At 40.1% G+C, this 24,080-nt stretch overlaps 1 protein-coding gene across 1 annotated transcript in view; it reads left to right on the top strand.

Moving 5' to 3' along the window:
* zanl (zonadhesin, like) overlaps positions 1-9,287 on the top strand; it is a 58,712-nt gene extending 49,425 nt beyond the window's left edge. The window contains exons 51-58 of the mRNA XM_076725650.1: positions 767-928; positions 1,104-1,234; positions 1,879-2,081; positions 2,187-2,322; positions 3,049-3,181; positions 5,149-5,244; positions 7,886-7,929; positions 9,200-9,287. Coding sequence (XP_076581765.1) covers positions 767-928; positions 1,104-1,234; positions 1,879-2,081; positions 2,187-2,322; positions 3,049-3,181; positions 5,149-5,244; positions 7,886-7,929; positions 9,200-9,255 — 961 coding nt within the window. The 3' untranslated portion in view covers positions 9,256-9,287. The remainder of the gene's footprint in view (positions 1-766; positions 929-1,103; positions 1,235-1,878; positions 2,082-2,186; positions 2,323-3,048; positions 3,182-5,148; positions 5,245-7,885; positions 7,930-9,199) is intronic.
* The last annotated feature ends 14,793 nt before the right edge of the window (positions 9,288-24,080 follow it).

Raw genomic sequence — 24,080 nt, 5'->3', positions numbered from 1 at the left:
CAAACTGAGGTCCTGACTCACTGTGGCGATAAGTGCCATGGGTTTCCTGGTGCTCTGGCAAAATTCCTAACCTGGCTCTCTCCATCTGGACACCCGAAGTACTTGCTACTTGTGACTTCTCACTAAAATATATTCCTTGAAATCTTGATGAACATGATGATTTCAACATTGAAATACAGTAACCTAGTCTCAGGTGTTTGCTGTGTTAATGTTGAGATCTCTCAGAAAGTGTAACAGTGATGCTAACATGGATTAGTTTCGCTTTAATGTTTTCCACTTCCGTCAGTTTTTGTTGTTGTGCTTTGTTGAGAGTATGCTGCTGACCTTGCCTGACATCCTGATATACTGCCCTGACCTTTCATATATTCCTATTATGGGCATGTGGTGTTTACTTTAGTGTTAGAGGATGCCTATAACCAATACTTAGAAGAAATGCAGGATATGCAAGGTAGCCATCATGCAAACACATAGTCAAAAATAAATGAGTAAATGCTCTGTCAATACAAAAATGTTTCTGGGTTCCACCATTTTTATATTGTTTATATTGGGTGTGATGGCACATTTTACAACAATTTAAACATTTAAGAAAATTCTGACCAACAACATGACACTGTTCGTGGTGCATGTGGTTATTTTGCCTTGTTTGATATTGCTATTCCTTCAACTTCCTCAAGGATATTACAATTATAATTAGACATCAGATTGGACACAGCAACTTTAACAAAGCTCTGTGTTCTGTACCATCCTTTCTGCCCTCTGTCTACAGGCAAGAGGATGAGACTGATCCAGATTCAGGATTTGAGACATTTGACTGCTCTCAGTCTCAGCTCACTGACTACAACAGTGTGGCTCAATGTGGAGCCCTGGCTGACCCCAAGGGACCATTTGCAGTCTGCCATTTGACCTTGCCACCTAAAACTTACCAGGAGTGAGTATTCTGGGAGTGTGTGGTGACACAGTTACAGTGCAGTTTTGATTTGTGTATATACATTTAATATAACACATGTTGTACTACACACCACTCTTCCAAATTATCCCTGTATGAAATAATGTTGTGTGAGTTGACAGCTTTGATGCTCAGTGTGTGTGTGCTTGTTCCACAGTAACTGTGTGTTTGACTTGTGTGCTGAGCGGGGAAGTGCAGCACTGCGTTGTGCCAGTTATGAAGCTTATGTTGCAGCCTGTCAGGAGGCTGGAGTCAAATTGGGATCCTGGAGGCAGAAGTTGGACTGTGGTAGGATGCTGAGCACACACATAAAGTCATACTACATGCACATCATGTGAGAGTAATGACGGTGGTGAGATTCTAGAAGAATGGTAGAATGAGGACCACACCAGTGATGGACTTGTTGTAGCCACTTTACCTCCAATCATGTATACTTTATATGTGGGCTTCACATTCTTTTGATGTGTTTTTCCATCTATTCCAGAACACCATTTGTTTCTGTACTATATGAAAATCAATTATCTGACTGCTGTGTGGTAATGCAGGTATTTTTGAAAAGTTTGCATTGCCTCTCATACTGATAATGTTACTTTAACAAGACTGGATGTTGGGAAGGTCTGCATATAGGTTTTCAGATTGTATGAAATTTATGAAAACCAATGGAACATGGAGACAAAAAGCATTCACATTTCTTAAACATAGTTCTAGTATATAGTTTTGCTATAATGTGTGCGAAAATGTAGAAAATTTGAAGTCAATGGACAAAAACAAACAAAACCACCACCAGTGGCCTTGATCTTATAATGTCTTGAACAGTGCTTTATGTGGTTTTGAAAACTTCGACTAGCTCATTTAAAATTAACTAATTGTAAAAATGCAAATTATCAGTCATTGTGCATGTCAGACAGGTTTGTGACCTCTCTCTCCCCTAGTCCTCTCCTGTGATGCCAACAGCACTTATTCCTCCTGTATGTCACCTTGCCCTGCCTCCTGTGGCAACCTGGCAGCACCTTCCGAGTGTGACACTACTGCCTGTGTGGAAGGGTGCCAGTGTGCCAGAGGCTTTGTCATGAGTGAGGGAGTCTGTGTGCCATACCCACAGTGTGGCTGCACCTTCCTCAACAGATACTACCCTGTAAGAGACCTTATGGAACAGACACAGTAATAACTGTGTGTGCCATTGTGTGATGATGTAACTTTGTTTCATCCTCCCTCTCATCTCTCTCCCTACTTCCTACAGCTGAAGGAGACATTTTTGACTGAGGACTGTTCTCAGTCCTGTGAATGCACCAGCACTGGCGTTGTGTGTCAACCCAAGACCTGCGAGGCTAGTGACGTCTGCACTATCTACGACTTCAGACGTGACTGCCACAGAGGTGTGTGTTTATGTTTTGAGTATCAAATGGCATACCATTTGCCTTATTTGCCTAATATTTAATTTTGGAAATACTCGACAAAAAAATAAAAATACTCGACAGACCAGCAATGCCCTAACCCTGTCAATTTAATTAGTATCTGCAGTCTGTGTGTAATCACCTAATGTACTATTTACTAGATACTATCTGAACCTGGTCTTTAAATGGATGCTACTTCTCTGTAGCCTTGTAGCTTTTTATGTACTGTAAGAAGGTAATCCGTAAAGCTCATAACACAAATGTGTGCTGTATTTCTTTGTTCTATTTCATACTTTTAGAGAGAACATATATTAAACTGTCAAAAAGCTCAATAATCTCTGGTTTTGTGTTGCAGAGAGTCCCTGCCTCAGCTACCCCTGTCTAAATGAAGGAATATGTAAGCCAGTTGGCAACAACGATTTCACCTGTCAGTGTGCAGAAGGCTTTGAGGGCACAAACTGTGGGGAGATAAAAGGCAAGCAGTATACATACAGAGTATCCACCAGAGGTTTTGCAAGTCATACATACTTCTCACAAGTCATGCATAAGTCTTGCTTACAGTTCAAGTCATATGTCCTAAAATTTGAGTGTTGACTATTTTTGTGTAGCTTTGAGTAGTGCAATTCGGTCTCAAGCAAAGTGACATAATGACGTGAGATTGTGAGAAAAAGAAAGTAAATGTCCATAATGTCTGGTTTTGTGTTGCAGAAAATCCCTGCCTCAGTAACCCCTGTCTAAATGGAGGAACGTGCCAGACTACCAGCAGCAATGCATACACCTGTCAGTGTGCAGAAGGCTTTGAGGGCACAAGCTGTGAGGAGATAAAAGGCAAGCAGTATATATACACAGTTTCCAGCAGAGGTGATATCAAGTCATTGTTTTGCAAGTCATACGTAAGTCTCACAAGTCATGCATAAGTCTGGCTTACAGTTCAAGTCATATGTCCTAAAATTTGAGTGTTGACTAGTTTTGAGTAGCTTTGAATAGTGCAATTCGGTCTCAAGCAAAGTGACATAATGATGTGAGATTGTGAAAAAAAGAAAGTAAATGTCCATAATGTCTGGTTTTGTGTTGCAGAAAATCCCTGCCTCAGTAACCCCTGTCTAAATGGAGGAACGTGCCAGACTACCAGCAGCAACGCATACACCTGTCAGTGTGCAGAAGGCTTTGAGGGCACAAACTGTGAGGAGATAAAAGGCAAGCAGTATATATACACAGTTTCCAGCAGAGGTGATATCAAGTCGTTGTTTTGCAAGTCATACGTAAGTCTCACAAGTCATGCATAAGTCTGGCTTACAGTTCAAGTCATATGTCCTAAAATTTGAGTGTTGACTAGTTTTGAGTAGCTTTGAATAGTGCAATTCGGTCTCAAGCAAAGTGACATAATGATGTGAGATTGTGAGAAAAAGAAAGTAAATGTCCATAATGTCTGGTTTTGTGTTGCAGAAAATCCCTGCCTCAGTAACCCCTGTCTAAATGGAGGAACATGCCAGACTACCAGCAGCAACGCATACACCTGTCAGTGTGCAGAAGGCTTTGAGGGCACAAACTGTGAGGAGATAAAAGGCAAGCAGTATATATACACAGTTTAGAGCAGAGGTGGGATCAAGTCGTTGTTTTGCAAGTCATACGTAAGTCTCACAAGTCATGCATAAGTCTGGCTTACAGTTCAAGTCATATGTCCTAAAATTTGAGTGTTGACTAGTTTTGAGTAGCTTTGAATAGTGCAATTCGGTCTCAAGCAAAGTGACATAATGACGTGAGATTGTGAGAAAAAGAAAGTAAATGTCCATAATGTCTGGTTTTGTGTTGCAGAAAATCCCTGCCTCAGTAACCCCTGTCTAAATGGAGGAACATGCCAGACTACCAGCAGCAATGCATACACGTGTCAGTGTGAAGAGGGCTTCAAGGGCACAAACTGTGAGAGGCGATCACTGGGTATGGCCTGGTCAGACATCTGTTTCAGTCTTTAGGGAACAAAAGCTGCATATATTTACTCCATGGATGCAAGTTACAAACTAAGATATAAGATAAGATAAATTCCTATAAGGTACACCTTTATTGATGCCCAGAGGCAAAATTCATTTGTTGCAGCTGTACAAGAACAGGTGCACACACATTGAGAAAAAGAAAATTGTGAAAAAGAAATTAGTGAAAGTATACAGAGTAAAAACAAGAACAGAATAACAATCAGAAACTAACCCAGAACTGCAAAGCAAGCTGTATACACACAGTATCTACCCAAAGTGGGACCAAGATATTGTATTGCAACTCACATGTAAGCAGTATACATACAGTATCTACCAGAGGTGGGACCAAGTCATTGTTTTGCAAGTCCCATGTAAGTCCCAAGTCAAGCCCTGAATCAAGCCTGAAAATTCTCCATTCAAGACCTAAAGTTTTAGTTTGACTATGTAATGCCATTTTAAATGCAGAGCATCAACTTACTGCTATTTGTGCAATATGTCTCCATCTGTAATTTTAGACCCATGCATTTTCAATACTGTAATTCCTTATTTGTTGATTACAATGTGGTCTTTGTACACAAACAAAAGTATCTTTGGTATATTTTTTCCAACTGGAACTCAGTAACATAACATTTATTTTTCATGGTTCTCTCCTGCAACTTGATTGGATACTGCTGGACTGCTTCAAACAAAGTGAATCTAGACGATTAAGTCATTATTTACATGCAGATCAATTAACTTTAGAAAGCCTTTTCTGGAAAAGAGAAATATGGTAGAGATGGGCCTCCATTAAGAGTCACTTTTTTTTTTTTTTTTTTTTAATCTATCTGTTGTTTGTTACAGAAACCAAGTGGATTATCCTGATTGTGGTCCTGGTCTCAGTTGCTGTCTTCATAATTGTGACCACTATTGTGTGTGTTTTCAGGCGCAAAGCCAAGTGAGTCTCAGCTGAATCTGCCGTACTACTATCAAAGCATTTGTCTGTAGAAAGATGTGTGCATGGGTCACAACTGCTGACTAAAATTGAAGAATGTTCTGACTGAATGGAGATGCTGCTATTGTCCTCTACTAAACTATGGAGTTATATTTGTGCCACAATCCTGAGTGAGCAATTGTAGATTTTGAGCACAGAAGAATATTTTGTGAGCACAGAAAAATATTTTGAGCACAGAAAAATATTTTGTGAGCACAAAAAAATGTGTTGTGAGCACAGAAAGATATTTTGAGCACAGAAAAATATTTTGAGCACAGAAAAATATTTTGTGAGCACAAAAACATGTGTTGTGAGCACAGAAAAATATTTTGAGCACAGAAATATGTGTTGTGAGCACAGAACAGCGTACTCGCTCAAGATGTGTCTCTCTCTCTCCCTCTCGACCTGCCCTCACTGTGCGCTCAACTTCCCCTATGCACTCGCTCGAGTTGTACACGGGTGTTACAAATGTGCCACAATTATCAACCAATCAGAAAACTCGGGGGCGGGTGGGTACATTCTGTCAAAGACTGTCAATTTTGCCAACTATCATGTAAGTAACGTTAACGTTAGTAAGCTTCTGCTTTTCTCCCCAACATTAACTAACTGACCTAACTTTAACAACCTACCAAGATAGCTAACTTGGTTTATAGGCTAAAAGTGTACAGACAAAAACAAACTTAATTTCATAAAGGTTCATAAAACATGACATAATGCTAAAGCACAAACTACTTACATGTGGCCGTGGTTCGTTTGCTTCAGAAGACATCGTCTGAAGGTAGCAGCAGCCAGGGTTGCTAAAGAGGGATATGAGTGAAAATTGTCACTCAGCGGCTGATGTCTCAAGATACATGGACGTGTAATGTTACTCTTAATCCAATTAACGCAGCACGCCAGCATTATATGTAACATCATTTCAATAATACTAATATTTAGAGTGAAATACTGACCGAAAATGTGTCTTCCTTCAATCAATTTTCCTCCGTCTTGACATTTGGTGGGAAGCAACAACTCCACCGGGATGCTGCAACCTCATTGGAGCTGAAGCAGCAATATTTTTCTGTGCTCACAAAATATTTTGCTGTGCTCAAAATCTACAATTGCTGGCTCAGGATTGTGGCACAAATATAACTCCGTACTAAACACAAACAAAAATACTCATCAATGCCCATATAGTTTATATACGGCACAAATACAAATTTGTGTAATTCAGACACAATACTCACCTCACAATGGATTATAAACATTTTAGATTCAAAACCTTTCTGAGAGCATACTCGATCAGCACTGGGAAGGGAATAGATTGATTCACTGACTCCCTTCACTCTACCTTTTCTGTAAAAACTTTGTACTTTTACCTGTAGACAGATAAGGTAAGACAAGATAAGACGTTATTGATCCTACACTGGGGAAATTCAGTCATTACAGCCAGCAAGTATTACAAAGAGCAAGCACAGTGGCATGAAGGGGTCAAACTAAGAAGATGTACAGAATAGAACAACTATGTATATGCACATTTATACAGATAGTTGATGGCTGCAGCCTGCGTCCTCCACACCAATGCCTGTACGATATGCAAACTGTAGGGAGTCCAGCTCGCTGCTCACCAGATGATGGAGGTTGTTCAAGTACAATCCTCTCCGAGATCTTCATCAGGTGGGAAGTTAAGGCTATTGGCCTGAAATGGTTGGGTTGCCTGGGATGTGTGGTCTTTGGGACTGGAACCACACATGAAGTTTTCCAAAGGGGTGGAACTCTCTCCAGACTGAAGCTGATGTTGAAGATGTGCAGAAGGACCCTGCAGAGCTGATCTGCACAGTCCCAGTTTCCTCCTGTAGCTGTCCTTGCCTCTCATTATCTCCCATTTGAGCTCCCTCTGCACTCTCTTCATCTCATCTTTGTCCCCTGACCCGCTTCTTTCCATTCAGTAGAGCTTTCCATTCCGGGGACACCCAGGGTTTGTTGTTGTTATGATTAGTGAATCAATATGAATTAAGTAGGACCCAAGAGGCAAACAAATCAGCACGAGAGCCCAAGCAGCCGTTTAACACAAACGGTTTATTTACAATTATGAAAGAAATAATCAACACTAGTACAAAACGTTAGAAACAGCCCTGAAACAAAAACATCAACTTCACCGTGGCAAGCGGGTAGGAAAACAAACGCACAACTATGGTAAGAAAAACAAAACTAGGAAATCCCACTACAGCTAGTAACTGAACAGAGACAGAATATGCACACAGGCAACGAGGAACAAGACCACAATACTAGGATAACTAGAGACAATGAAATGGCTGGAAAGTCTAGCATCAAGCTGGAACAATCTGCCACGCTGCTTAAATGAGGAGAGAGATCAGTGGAATCAGCCTCAGGTGCGCCATCTACTCACAGAACCGCCAGGCCACACCTCCACTGCTAAAATGGAAGGAAACACATTATACAGAAAAAACATTACAAAATAATAACCATGCACAGTGTAACAGTTGTTTGGGAAACACTGTACCTCCTTTGTGGGCACAGTGTTTTCCACACAGAAGTTAATGAAATGTGTTATTAATCATGGCCATGCTTAAGTTTCTCACTTCGGTTCTTTCTTCTCTCGCAGTAAAAAGAAGAATGGGGAGAAAAAACTCAGCATGAAATCACCAAGTAAGAATCGTCATTGTTATTAATGGACAAATAACTTAGCATATATATACACACATATATACATATATACAGTTGTTAGAAATAGCACCACCCGACCCAGCTGCATACATGCTAACAATAAATACTTATTTTTTCACTACCAGTATCTGTTTCCATGTATGTAGTATACATTAATTAAAACTTTGTTTAAAAATACATCTCGTGAAATTAATGTCTTAAAACTATATGTAATTAAAGCTGCAGCAGGTAACTTATATAAAAGAAATTTTTGGTTATGTTTGCTAAAACTGTCCCTATGCCCAGACAGCAGTACATGAAACATGTAATCTGTGAAAAAAAAACGGCTCCTTTGGTCCAACCTACTGCTCCTACTGCAATTTGCAAGAATCCACTGCACCCAACACAAAACAACCAATCAGAGCCAGAGGAGCGTCTGAGGGAGTGTCTGACATCTGTCAATCACTACTCACACACGCTGCGAACCGCCCCCTCCCTCTTCTCATGCTGCCGGCTGTCGCTCAGTCAAACAGCTCTGTGAGTGGCATTAGGAGGCTAGTGAAAGCTGTGGCAGAGCAACAGCCACCCGCAAAGGAGAAACCCATACCGCCGCTGCCAACAACAGCCTATACGGCTAAGACAACAAATAACCATAAAGCTGATATGGTGATTATTACAGTAACACTCTGCAGCGCATACGTTATGTTAGCGACTGAAGTAATGGCTGGGCAGAGTTAGCTTGTTTCTGATGCTAAGGTTAACTTTACTGGTTGTCACGGCAGCTGCGCAGATGCCGCGGGGAGGAGGTGCTTGGAGGCAGGGCATGAGTGCAGTGGAGAGGGAGGGGGAGTGACATGGAACTTGTGTTGGTTCAAATTTTTTCACATTTTGTGGAAAATTGCCACAAAAATTAGGTTTTTATGTTTTCTGTAAAAAAAGGAAATTAGCCACAAACACTACAAGAGCTTGGGCAAAACTTTATTTTAAGAATCTGTAAACTCTAGCCTACAAAAACTTTCCCTGAAAGTTTCCTGCGAAGAACGTTTTATTTTGGTAGTAATTACAGAGAAAATACAATTCAGTTAAGAGACAGTTTGAATTTAATTGGTTCTGCTGAGTTTGTAATCAGTTATGTATTTTGAGAGGAATTTTACTTGAAAGTCATCTTTACTTTCCATTTTTGTACATCAATTTCATTGCTGATAACTAGACAGTTATCCCTGATGGTGAATATTTGTACAGCTCTAATGTCCGTTCTTTTTTTCTCTTTTAGGTGAACCATATACACGCATAAATGACCAAAGAAATGTTAAAATGACTGCAATGTAATGACAAACTGTTTAACCTGTTTGTTATTTCCTTGAATGAAATATATACCTGGTACATGTGATGAACATGCACAATCCTTTCTGAATCTCAGGCCTCCAAAGAAAAATAAAATTCTGTAAGAAAAGAAGGAATTAGTTCTTGGTTTGTTAGTGTTGTGACCATTATAGGTATTGCTTATATGCCCATGTTTTGCTTTCTTAATTTATGCTTTTGACAATGTACTTTTAGTCAGCTGTGTGTGCGTTGATTAACAGAAGAGTGCAAATCTCTATTTTGGTTGTCTTTAAGTGTATATGTATTTTTGGAATCAAAGGCATGCCAAAAAATAAATAACTACATAAATAAATGCAAGCATGTAGACCTACCTTTAATGAACATTTAAGCAACACAATTTAAAATAATAAAATTGTTTCCACTGTATTCTGTTCAAAATATCAGATAATGAAGAGGACACAGCTCATTGTTATGTTGTTGTTATTGTTGTTGGCTTGTTCTTTACTTGTGAGGATCAGGGGGAGGACTGTCACTATAGTAAAAAGAAAAGAAATAATGGTAACACTTTCTATGAAGCCCATACTTATAATGCATTATGACGGCATTTATAATGAATTATAATGCATTCATAATGCCTCATAACTACACTTATAAACACACATAATGCTTCATGATGCATTATATCAACGGTCATAACATGTCATAATGATATTTATAATGAATTATAATGACTTGTACAATGGATTCTCATGAATACTCATGAACATCACATCTATTATGCTTTATGAGGTATGAAGCCCCCACAACCATAATGCACTATGGGGGCCTTCATAATGCTTCATAAGTACATTAATAATGCATAATGACTAGTTATATGGATGCTCTTGAACACTCATGAACATGTATATTGTGCTTCATGAGGTCACTCAGAGTGCATTATAATGCACTCTTCACTGACTGTTTATATTACATTAAGGTTACCTATACACAAACTCGAGTCAATTGTAGTAAGGACTCATAGTATGCTATAATAATCTATGCGGTATCATGAGTCATCATTGTATGTGTTAAGTAAAGTGACATATATAAGGGTGCATTTATAATAATGTATAATTCATCATAAGGCTTTATTGTAGGGGCTAAGTAAAGTGGGATGCATTTAGATGCATTTATAAGGATATATGCTGCATCTTAAGTGATTATTAAGCAAGACATGATAAAACGGAAACTGTAGGAATGGAAACTTAGGGTATAAATATAAATATTGAAAGTAAGAAAAAGGCCAAATACATTTTTACAAGTTTATTTAGGGTGCTCAAACAAAGGAGCCACTATTTAAAGAGGTACAAAGAAGACAAAGAACCCTTCATAAATCCATATCAACACTCATGAACATTAAACTTTCTTATGTCATGGAGGAGACGCCCGAGAATGCCATTCCTATGCGATCTCCCAAGCCAGTACTCCCACTCAATTACCCTTAAATGCTCTTTTAAAAGTTTAGTCGTTCGATTGCCTCGATGACGCCAAACCTCACATTTAAACGTTTGCCAGGCTCGCTCTAAGTTCTGAGTATGAGCTCTGGTTACAGGATCAACAAAGTGTCTCTTATGGCAGACAGTATGGTGATCATAACCTTCATCTGATAGAGCTCTCCTATAAGCTCTCCACTCATCAGTCACAATGCTGGATCCCCTCCTAATATGGCGCTGTATGATGGGAAGAAGCTGCTCTTTGGAACGCCTCGTGACGATCTTGAGAATGGGTCTCCTGGTGGTCTGCGCTACTTCCAGCATACCAAATACCCATTTTTTATTGCGTCTCCATGCTGGTCCCATTCTCCCCCGTTGTACTGTCAAACATATATTTTTTGTCATTATCAGATTAATACTTACAAGCACTTGTAAAGACATTTCCTTGGATACTAACACACAAAAGCACACAGTCAGTCAAACTTCAGGGATATAAATCTGTCCACTTAGGAAGTACAGTGATATCAACCTGAATTGTATAAAGATAATGTTACTGTTGTCACTTTAATTCGAACCAAAGCAGGAATAATTGATTCACAATCACTTGTGCTTCCTAAATATCCCGATTGATATCCCTTAGGGTTAGTGAACTTGTGTTATAACTGTGACGATTGTTTTACCCTAATTTTAACGTTCTTCTATCAAAGAATTTCAATATAATGAGAAAATGTAACTTACCTTTCTTTTGTGTGAGAACTTGCTTTCATCCAGCATAACAAAGCAATGGCGGCCACCAATTTTCATTTGACCCTGAACTTGAAGTTTGCGTACAGCACGTCTGCAGACCTGCATGTAGTAAACAATGACAATTGAGTAAAGCTGCTATGTGTGTTTCCATATTCACACATCTACCCTTAACTACTTAGCTACGAACTGTAAAGCCAAGGACAGGTTTTGACAGAATTTAAAATCATGCTGATGGGCCTGGTTAACAAAGGCATTAATCATATTACACTTTAGAAAATTAATTTGAGATATTGTTCTCCTTTTCACATTTAACAAATTCAAAGGCATGATTATGGTCCATGCACATTTGCTCCAAGTAACCTTTCCTTCAACAAAAGCAAATATGTGGTATGTTTTTATACTTTTCTCAAAGATGAAGCCATCTTGGTTAGGGTCCTGCTAATGCTCGCAACACCATCTTCAATAAGGTCTGTCTGCTTCAAACGTAATCCTTGGGAGAACCTACAAAGAGATGAAAAGAAGTTCAAAGTCAAACCACTTGCCCAATGGACAAAAAAAGTCCATTGACAAAAAAAAAAGATAACTTGCACAATAAGTTTGGTGTTCCGAATAACTTAAGCAAAGAAAACCCACCTGTAAATGAATTCCAGGTGGTTTTGGAGGGACCTGCGGGACTTGTAGAAGATACTCCCTTTGCGAACTGAAACACCTTGTCTATGTCGCCTGCAAAACCTGAAGAAAAAGGTCATGTAAGACATGCAAGACATGGACAAACTCAATTCAAGCCATGCTAAAGTTTGCAGCTTAGATAGGACATTTTAAATTAAAGCTTTGGTTCAGATGGGACTTAGACAATTATGCAGTGTGGGGCAAGTTACTGAAAATCTGCCATTAGTAACAATAGTAGTTGCATCAAAATGAGTTACTAGGGAATTTGAGTTTTGTGTTACTTTTAAAAGCCTGCTTTACTATCTTATTAATGCACACATTCTTTTTATGTGCATTATATTAGTGTCTACTATTGTACCTGCATGGGATACTTGAACATTAACTTAATGGGGAGGCTTAATGAGATAACTGATACGATATTGCTGACAAAGCATCAAGATAGCTGTGTTCTGTGGATCAAAGGGGTGTGAACACTGCATGCAGCTGCGCTGTTCGTCCACTAGGTGGCTTTATGCTATACATTCTATACAATGCCTTGGAAGGCGATTTTATGGAAATTAATACAATCTGTTACACTAGGTCACCTGGCTGAGGGAGTATGATCACTGATGATGTCTCTAGTTTGTAGTGCACCTTAAGGTGTGTGTAAAACAGTAAGATCATAATCTAGTACTCCTCTGAAGTAGTCTGCTATTTTCATTTGTGAAAATAATTACTAATTCAGTAATCAGTAAATTAATTTGTTAGAAAAACACTGGTTGCAGCAAAAGTAGTTAAAATAGTATTACTCAGCAAACATGTAGCTGCCAATATATCTGAAAGAAGATTTTACAACTTTTATATGCGTTTTTAAAAACAACATAAACACATTTCCTCTTATAATAATGTTACACTTAGTCAAATGATAGCTAGTTAGGCCACACTTTTTCTTACCAGTGGAAGCCGTCTTGTCTGTTAACCTGCACGGTTCTCATCTGAGTGTCGCAGGACTTGCATTTCATCCACAACACAATTTTCCTTTTATTTCTAAGTGTATTTTCTGTACGCAATAATTGTTGAACCTCCCTCTCCAAGACACCCATCTCTTAACGTTACTTTCCCTTAGTTTTCTCTTACATGAATTCGTCTGCTGTCTGCTTTGTTGTCATGAGGAAAATGACTGAGAAGAGTTTCTTCTTTATGATTTCGCGGGTTTCTGGATGGACTTCCACTCAGATTCTTTCAAAATAAAACATCAACCAAATGGCTTTTAATGTTAGATGGATGAAATAAATAATAATAGCTTAAAGTTCTTGTTCGTCATTTTTGAAAATATTTGAATTGAACAAAATAAACAATTAATAAGTTTCAAACAAAGTTGGCAAAATACACTTAGTATAAACAATATAACAACTACACTGTATTATAAATAGAAAGGAGAGCTGATGCCAGTCAGAGTATTGTATACAGAGAGAGTTGCGTCATCTCCGGGCCACATACGGCACAGCTTTAAAAAAAATTAAAACAAAAACTCGAAACTGGGAATAGTCAAAGCTTTTCTCTCCCTCCCCTACCCTTCTAAGTGTAGGTCTACATACCTCTACCTTTTACTTTTTATTTGTTATAAGTTAACAAAAAGATCTCTATGTGAACAATCTTAGGCTTTCTTGGGGTAATTCATTAGCTTAACCTTGTAACAGTGAATTTGTACTGTCATGAAAAGGTACATTTTGCTACGCAAACAATAAATTCAATATTGATATAATCGATACACATTAATTTAAAGTGTAACTGACGGAGCACATGCTGTTGACCATGATTACAGTGTTGTTTGAAGTGGCTGGGCCTACAAAGAAAGGGGAAGTGGTGGTTTTAATTCATTTTTAGGGACTATAAAGTTTTGGCTTTTAATTAATGGCACCAGTTTTGCACACATTAATCGTGTGCACTAATGCAGTGCATTTCACTGAAAGCTACGTTACAAAATCTTTTCTTTAGCTAACGCCATTATACAGGGTCATCATTAGTCCTGAAACATGACAAACAGTGGTGATGATCTGACGGTACAACCACCGACCGTCATGTTTCAGGGTTAGGTCATCATTATGTCTATACTCGGACAAATGAGTCTGTGGCAAACAATTATTAAATTATGTCTTTTACACATCATAATAATTATATTGATCATAAGACCCAATTACTGAATGTCAAGGCTTTGGGGTTTTCTTCAGATTCTGTATGACACTGGTTTACTATGACACTATGGCACATTGGGAGTTCAACTAGTACTAATGGTTCCAAATGTTTTATTTGCAAGGGTTCCATTTGCAGAGTTACAGACCTGGCTGTGAAAATGTTTCTTGTCAACTCGTTTTCTGTCCATGGAGAAAAATAATTTTGACAAATATCCACCACTTGCCAACATGACCCCTGTTACTGCATGTATATGTGTGTATGTATACTGACTGAGAGCATGTTACTATACCATTTATCCTACTAATAGGCTCTTTTCTTTTTTTTCCCCCCAGCTTTCAACATGAGCAAAAGAAAGGCAGCTGCCAAAACAAAGCATACTAAATTGGACGAGAACGACGACATAAAAGGATTTTATTCAATAAGTAACATATTTAACTGACATTATTTTAGATTCGTACCACTAATCTTTTTAAGTATTGCTTTCTTCATGTTATTATGATTGTTGACGGTGTCTTATTGGATGCCATGATGTGGTTGCTTTGTACAGTACTTTGAAACAAACTATCAAATCCCCAAGCAACAAACAAATACTCTAGATTTGGTCAAATGTTAGACACATCATTTCATCATTGGGTATCATTTCATCCTGTTCACATTGTTTTAGCCGTACTTGTACACTGTTCTGCAAAATATAAAGTGTTAAATCAGTCCATTTAAATTGTACCTGCACACAGACACACACACTCTGAGGCGTTTCTAATTTATGTGTTGTATCCACCAACAGCCTCACCAAATGCTGTACTGGAGGTCCAAAGACTGGAGGTCCTCTTAGAGGCGGAACAGGAAAAGGGGCGCATCCGTGAAGAGATGATAATTGTGCTTAAGGAAGACAAAGCGTACCTCCAAAGTGAACTAGTTAAAAAGAATGAGCTCATCAAGGAGCTACTGGCAAAAGAGGATGGTGCTGGTAGCTCCAGCACCATTCAGTCTGAAAAGAGTGAAAAGGGAGAGTATGGCAACCTGATTGCACCCTACAGCCCCATCCGGCCACTAAGATCAGTTAATATAGGGACACTTACAGTGCCCTCGCTAAAAACTCAAGGACGAAAATCCACTCCTGGACAATTCGCCCTGCTGGCACCCAAACTCTGGAGTAATCTCCTTGTTGTACTTAAAACAGCAGACTCACTCCCTAACTTCAGTTAGAACAGCAGACTCACTCCCTAGCTTCTGCCGTGGTATGAACACCCACCTCTTCAGACTCCATCATAGCCCATAGCACCTGCTCACTGACCTTTGTCACCTTAGATGTAAGCTAGATTGCATTGTATACTTTTTTATTGTAGTATTTTTTTCTTTCTTTCTTAAATTACAATTGCTATGCTTTTTGATGTATTGATCTTGATTTATTAACTTGCTTAATGTAAATTACTCTGGATTAAGAGCGTCAGCTAAGTGACTAAATTATAAATTGAGCAGCTTAATTTCCAGCAATTATAAATAAAGTTTGTGGTGGGGGAAAAGTCCTTGAATTTAATATTTTAATGTTTGTATGAACCCTGGATTTGTTTCCTCTTTTGTCATTTCCAGCTGTCAAACGCAGGCAGAGAGGACGCCCATTAAAAATGACATCCAGGACCAGGGTCGAGGATGACAAAGAGTTTTCTGAATCCGTCCTCTCCGATTCATCTGAAGGTATAATGCTGAATGTATTTTGAACATCATCACGTCATGTAGGATGCATTTTCTATTTTTGAAAAGTAGAAAATACTTATTACATGTAACTACTCACAACAATGTTTCTGAATTATCCTGACCAACCAGGTCAAACGTAACCAATTTAGACCTGGGCGCTTTACTGTAGCTTTGAATCCACTCGAACCATTATTTTGATGCATTAACTGTTGAAAAATAGCAGACATACAAGCTCACAGCGCTGTTAGCTTGTAGATCTGCTATTTTTGAAAAATTGACATTTTTTGCAAATATTCGAATATCTATTTTTCAACGCAAACTTTTGTAACTCAAATCTCTGCTTCTGGGGGTCCATGGAACAAAATTTCTTTTGGATGGGGGTCCACGGCCAAATGTAATTTTTGGGAACCACTTGATTTAGAAGGATTTGGAGAACATTCATAGAATTGGGTCAACTCAGACTTGCACTTGTCAAATAGCAGATCTACAAGCCTGCAGTGCGTGGTGAGCTTGTAGATCTGCTATATATACTGTTAGGTTCATCCATGGATCGCTACAAAAGGAAGAGATCCCTCAGGTCTCCCCGATCTCACTCCTCCTCCTCCCGCCGTCCACCCAAGGCCACTGTCAAAGCAGAGGACCTGACTACTCGATCAAGAGGTAATTCATTTCATTGCCATTGGCCTTCATTGTCTTGGAGGATAAATGTATTTGCATACATACATAAGTACATACCATTCATGCAAAACTATTATCCTATCAGTTATTGAGTGCTTTTATTGACAGTGAAACAAAGTAGAATTTCTAGCAGAGCTTAATGTATGATAACTGTACTATCTGCTGGATGGCACCAGCTCATATTCTTTATGGAGGTTGTGATGTGGGTCTTGGGTGATTTTGAAGCTTTGCTTCCACACTGCTCGTAGATTTATTGGAGAGAACATGGGGGCTACATACCTACCTATAATTTTACAAGCCCTCTTTAAAAGGTTTTGAGATTGCTCGTTACACTTTAAGAAGTACAGTTTCACCTTCAATTATCTATTTTAGTTTGTAAGGAAATATTGAACAGGAGTTTAAAACAATTTGTTTTCTTTCTGTTCTGAATGTGTTGTATACAGCTAGAAACACCAAGGGAATCGTCGCACGTTACAAAATGGCCCTGGATGCCTTCAACAGAGGAGGTTCCATGAAGGCAGCCTTCGACCTTGTCGGCACTGACCGAAACACTGTGGCCAGGACCGCACCAATTGCTGAACTGAGCTTGGCTGCTCCTAAGGTCTCTCTGAAACTCTGGGATCCTGGAATGAACGCGAGGAGAAAATGCCTTGTTCGTTGCCCGATGCCGTGATGCTATGACTCCAGAGATCAAGGAAGAGATCAGTAGGATGAAAGTTGAGGGGCTTCTCCTTCCCATTGCCAGTTCCACCCCAGTGTAGGAAAGATGGTTTTCTGTGTTCACCCACATGGGTGGGGTTCATTGTCTGAGTGATGTTTTACAGGGTTGTTTTATAATGTAATGGCCACATGTTTACATACTGTACAGTATATATTTATTGTTATATTTGATTATATATTTAACTATATAAAAAAAGCTATATAAGCTATATAATGGCGTTCCTTTGTTTGAAGCCCCCCGAGGGGTAGGGCGTTCCTCTGTTACATTTTTGTATTTTATCGCTTGTTGTAGTGGCTAGTTTGTTCAAGCACCCTGAATAAACTTGTAAAAATGTATTTGGCCTTTTTCTTACTTTCAATCTTTATATATACTTTAAGTTTCCATTCCGTTTTATTGTGTCTTGCTTAATAATCACTAAAGATGCAGCATATATCCTTATAAATGCATCCCACTTTACTTAGCCCCTACAATAAAGCCTTATGATGAATTATACATTATTATAAATGCACCCTTATGTATGTCACTTTACTTAACTCATACAATGATGACTCATGATACCGCATATATTATTATAGCATACTATGAGTCCTTACTACAATTGACTCGGGTTTATGTATAGGTAATCATAATGTAATACAAACAGTCAGTGAAGAGTGCATTATAATGCACTCTGAGTGACCTCATGAAGCACAATATACATGTTCATGAGTGTTCAAGAGCATCCATATAACTAGTCATTATGCATTATTAATGTAGTTATGAAGCATTATGAAGGCCCCCATAGTGCATTATGGTTGTGGGGGCTTCATACCTCATAAAGCATAATAGATGTGGTGTTCATGAGTATTCATGAGAATCCATTGTACAAGTCATTATAATTCATTAGAAATATCATGATATGTTATGACCGTTGATATAATGCATCATGAAGCATTATGTGTGTTTATAAGTGTAGTTATGAGGCATTATGAATGCATTATAATTCATTATAAATGCCGTCATAATGCATTATGAGTATGGGCTTCATAGAAAGTGTTACCGAAATAATTACCTCGATTGAAGTTAGATACATATCCACTGCAACATTTTTAAATAAAATAATGAAACCCATCCTCTGTGTGGGAGTTGTTCCTGAATGCTATTATATCTGAGTTTAGGGGAACATTAGTGGCTCTGTCCTGTTCTGCATTAGAACTGGGGAAGTCAAAACTTCAGCAAGCACAGCAAAACATGTTATCAGAGGAAAAGTCCTCATTAGCAAAAGAAAAACAAAAGAAAAACAAACAAACAAACAAAAAACCATGCAACATATTTTGCACAATATTTTTACATCTTACATATTTATCGTTCCAATTTTAGTATATGTGCTACCGGACTAACACACATCTTACATATTCATGGTTCATGTTTATTTCATCTCTAATTTTCTTTAATTGTGATTTCACCAGTTGTGCCTGGAGGGATGCCAAATCTTTCTTTTCCTCATGTCATTGCTCAAGTTCATTATCAATGTATTGGGTAGCATGAGCTGCCCATATTGTGTATGTCAGGCTTGGTAGACCAACCACATGTTTTAGCATCGTCTGCACAGAGGGAGGCAATGAGGTTTCTACTGCTCCTCTGAAAAGCATCTCTATAGTATCACAAACAGCTGGATCCTCTCCAGTTCTATCCTGCCATAGTTCTCTTACCCGGAGTAAATATGCTGTGCCTCTCTCATCTTCATTGGGTGGAATTCGACATATTGAAGCAGACCTCATTTGTATAGGGAACTTCTCTCGGATGACAGGCCACAACAGGTGTACCAGATGATGTAAGGGCAGACAATCTAGGTCTTTGTCTGTTGTGCTGAGTTGCTTGACTTCTTTCAACATAACCAGTGACGTGCATGAGGCGAGCACTTGCCTGAAATCACCTAAAGCTTGGACTATTCCAGCACATTCAAGAACACCTTGATCCACTGAGCGCCCCCTTTATTTATGTATGGCAATTGAGATTTAATCATTACAGTGTCCTGTAAGGAGAACAGAATGTAAGCGGTAACCATCCTTCAGCAGTAGTTGCTGTTACCAGTGGCATCTATGTTCAAGATGGTGCCGCAGACGGCTGCCTCTGTGTGTTGGTTGTTTTGTTTTGTTTTGTGTTTTGCAAAGACCATCAGCACCAGATCCCCCCAGGGCTCTGTTCTTTCTCCTCTGCTCTTCTCCCTGTATACAAACAGCTGCACCCCCAGTCACCAGTCTGTCAAGCTCCTGAAGTTTGCGGATGACACCACCCTCATCGGACTCATCTCTGATGGCGACGAGTCCGCCTACAGGTGGGAGGTTGACCATTTGGTGACCTGGTGCAACCACAACCAACCTAGAGCTCAATGCTCTAAAGACAGTGGAGATGGTTGTGGACAACATGAAGAACTCAGCCTCACCTGTCCCCATCACCCTCTGTGACTCCACTATTGACACTGTGGAGTTTTCTGCTTCCTGGGAACTATCATCTCCCAGGACCTCAAATGGGAGCCGAACATCAGCTCCCTCATCAAAAAAGCACAGCAGAGGATGTACTTCCTACGGCAGCTGAAGAAATTCAGCCTGCCAAAGACAATGATGGTGCACTTCTACACAGCCATCATTGAGTCCATCCTCACCTCCTCCATCACCATCTGGTACGCTGCTGCCACCGCCAAGGACAAGGGCAGACTGCAGCATGTCATTCGGTCTGCAGAGAAGGTGATTGGCTGCAATCTTCCATCTTTTCAGGACCTGTACGCCTCCAGGACCCTGAGGCGTGCAGAAAAGATTGTGGCTGTGTTACGCCCCAGTCTAGGGGAGCCAAGACGCAACATAAAAGAGTGACAAAAAAAACAAACTTTGTCTCCAAATCAACAAATACTCTACGACCAAACCCAGGTACAATGGTAAACAATCAATTTATTGTTATTAACAAAAAGAGACCTGATGTACAGGTAAAAAAGGGCCACAGCCAGAACAAAACAAAATAGTGCTGACTATATACAGTGTAACAAACTACAAACCAAAACCTGGAGAAGATCCAAAACCCACCACCAAAAACCACACTACCAAAACTAACTCTACCACAATATACAACGGAGATATGGGGACAAAGTTCTTGAGTCCAAAACGCCATAAACATACGAGCCACTGCTGTCAAGCCGAGTCCCCCGGTAAATGAGAAATCCCTGGCTTAAGACACGCTGGATGCTGCAGCAGGGACCAATAGGAGAGCGACACCACTTAGCGTACGGTGGAGGGCAGGACCAGCACAGCTGCTAAAAAAAAGAAGAGCACACACTCACACACAAAAACATGAACCGGACAAAAGGACGCCACAGGACCACACAGGAACAAACACATAGCGCAATACGGCCAGGGCTGATCCCTCTCACCTCGGACAATTTGAGACACTCCCCTTTGGCTGGAGGCTGCAGTCCATCAGGACCAAAACCTCACGCCACAAGAACAGTTTTTTCCCATCTGCTGTCTGCCTTATCAACAAGGCCCGGAACCCCCCCCCCCGACACTCTTCACACTCCACCTCTGCCTCATCTTGTCACATTGACATAGACAGAACCCTATGCTTGGAATTCTTTCTGGAAAAACAGACTGTGTTTCCGGAAAAAACAAACAAACAAAAAAACAAACAGACTTGTGTATATATATTTATATTGTTATATTTTGTACTCTTATTTTTAGTAGATGTGTAATACACCAACTTCACCACAACAAATTCCTCGTATGTGTAAAATCGTACTTGGCAATAAAGCTTTTTCTGATTCTGATTCTGATCTGATAATGACATCAACAGGTGTCTGAGCAAGTGTGAATTTTACCATGGTCAGGGTTGCGAGCGAAGATATGAGGCAGGTTAAGATAACGTGACTGGTCAGTACGGTCTTTCCAATCATGCAGTCCGTGTTGCTCAAAAGCAGAGGTTAGGCCGTGTATGGAGGGACCACCACATGCGACCCTGCGACTGTTCATGTAGGCGGGTCCGGATGGTCGGGCACACGATCGGGTTTCTAATGATGATGCTTCAAATGTGTTAGACAAGGCAACTGAAATAGGTGGTTCCACTAGAGTGCTGTTGGTAAAGGGATTAGTTTTATTTCGCGCACTTTCATTCACGTATTCTTCTGCCTGTTTTTGTGATTCTTTATCTCCTGGATACGGGGCGGTTTGTAGCAGACCGTTTTTAACCACGACTAATGGAGCCACCACAGGGGATGTATTCTGAGTTGTATTCAGTGTTTCTGAGCTAGTAATTTTGATTTGAAGCATCTGATGCTGGAGAGCCTTCAACACTGCACGTGCCTCAGTGTAGGGAGGAGGCCAAGCTATGGGTATCGGATCAGTCTCAGTTGTTTTTGGCAAGGGTATGTTATCCTTTGGTTCAGTACATTGTGTCTCTGGAGGAATCAAGGTCTTAACTGGCAATTGATGTTTTGGCAAGGGTGTGTTATCTTTTGGCTGAGTACACTGTGTCTCTGGAGGAGTCAAGATCTTAACTAGCATTTGATGTTTTGGTTGTGCAGAGGACAGTGTCTGAATGGAGAATTTGACTTCTCCCATAAAACACTGACAATTTGTCAAAAATGTTTCTGCCCTTTTTACTTCTTTTTCTGCCTTGCCTTTCTGCAGCATTCCTGCCTCCTGTAGCTTTGCTTTTGCCTGGTCCAGGCTTCTTGTTGCCTGCTTCAAAAACATACTGAAATCGCTCAGTTTTGGTGGAGCGCTGTCATATTCCCCAAACATTCCCCTCATTTGCATTTCCCCAGTCCAATCTACGAATCTATCCATTCCTTTCTCTTCTTCCTCTTTCGGAACTTTCTTCTGTCACTGTTTCAAATAATGCTGACCCCAAGGAGCCGGGTTTACAATCCTTCCACTTATCAATAACTTTCTGTGACGTCTTTAAATATTTTTACACGTGTTATTCAGAGAGGGTGAATGGCTCAGTGCCCGAGTGAGGACTGAATCCAGAAGCTTCTACACGGAGCCTAGTACTCTGTGCGCAAGAACAGACCAGAGAAATTTTCAGTTCACAGCCAAAGTATTTATTGAGGTCACAGGTGAAGTATAGCAGCGCTGGGCCCGGAGTGACAGAACTCACACTGGAGTTCTGTCAGAATGAGCACAGATCTCTGATAAAAGTTCGCATTTATCTTCTCGGGCCGAGCCAGCCCCATACAGAAGTTGGACTTATGTGACCAAATGTAATTGGCCAGTTACCAAGACGTGGACACGCCAACCACTGTCCACTCCTTGTCCTTGGAATGTGCTAAGCAACTGGTGTGTGAGTGTTGTCTTAGGCGTGTATCTAATGCAACAGACCTCACCGACAGAAAAGAGAAGTGTCATCTGCCTCCTGTTGTCAAAACTGGTTTTCACAGCTCACAGCTCTGAACAGTACAGGACATTCATTAGGTTACACAAGTGCAGTAAGAAAGCACAGAATAAGAACACATAAAATCACTAGACAGAGCTAATTGTAACAATGCACTGTCCCCCAATTCAGTGATTCAGCACTGTCACTTAGGACAGCAGGCACTGTCCTTTAGTGGCCCATCCAGTGAGAAGATGAGCAAGGCAATACACTGGTAAATAGAAGACATGTGATCCAGGCCATGTTCTCCTACGTTCCACATGGAGGCCAGGGTCCTAGCATCCCTGTCATGGTGGACAAATGCCCATGGATCCACCCAACAGTGCTTAATTTCCTCCAGAAAGGCATGTGAGGGTGGACCTACAGAGGGTGGAGTAGCTGGTGTATCATCCAGTCTAACCCTAGCCAGGGATGCACGCAATGTTGCTCTCAACTGGCAGGGTCCCTCCCCCAGAATAATGCTCCGAAAGCTTCTGAGGGAAGTCTCTGAGCCATCCTTAGATTTTCTACTCACATGTTAAGCCCCCTGAAAGAGAGAGATCCTTCCTGGGGCTAAATGCATCTTTATAGACTTGAGTATTATGCCCTTGTCAACATCACATTGTCTCGATCCTCACCCAAATCCCAGACAATCCCCTGAGGGGTGGGTGGAGGAGACAGAGCCTGCACTAATGATTTGAGCTGCTCTAATGCAGCTCACAAGGCCTCCATCTTCAAGAGAGAGGAATGACAAACACCACATAGTACCGAATGTGCTTATCCACCCTCGACCTTCAAACAAAATACAGAATGGAAACACATATCAATGGAGCAATTGACCTGCACAGAATGCAAGGCTAATAGCAAGAAGCTCAAAGAGGCCAGATGTAGGCTTCCACATAGTATTGATAGCTAGGGCACAATTAGCCTACACATTACACACACAAATTTGATTATACAAGCTCTTGACCTGCACAGAGTGTGAGGAGCCACTTTGTTTACTGCCAATGCTAGTCAGGGAGGGATGAAACAGCACTGACTAACACACTAGCACACTTGCAGGACACACGGATCTATGACTGGCCAAGAAGCTGCACTGAAAAAAACATCTATGATATCGTGTCTCCTCTTTTTTGTTCACAAAAATAAAGACAGCTTTTGATAAAAGTTTTAATTTTTTAAACTACATTGGTCTCACCTAGTCACAAATGACTTAAAATAATGCATTTAATGACACCAGTCCCAAGGGGGGCTGAATAAAGGAAAACTGGATGTGGTTGTAGACATGTTTTGCC

This window comes from Chaetodon auriga, chromosome 24 (genome assembly GCF_051107435.1).
Source record: "Chaetodon auriga isolate fChaAug3 chromosome 24, fChaAug3.hap1, whole genome shotgun sequence".
Lineage (NCBI taxonomy): Eukaryota > Metazoa > Chordata > Actinopteri > Chaetodontiformes > Chaetodontidae > Chaetodon > Chaetodon auriga.
This window is presented reverse-complemented; position numbering and strand designations above follow the sequence as displayed.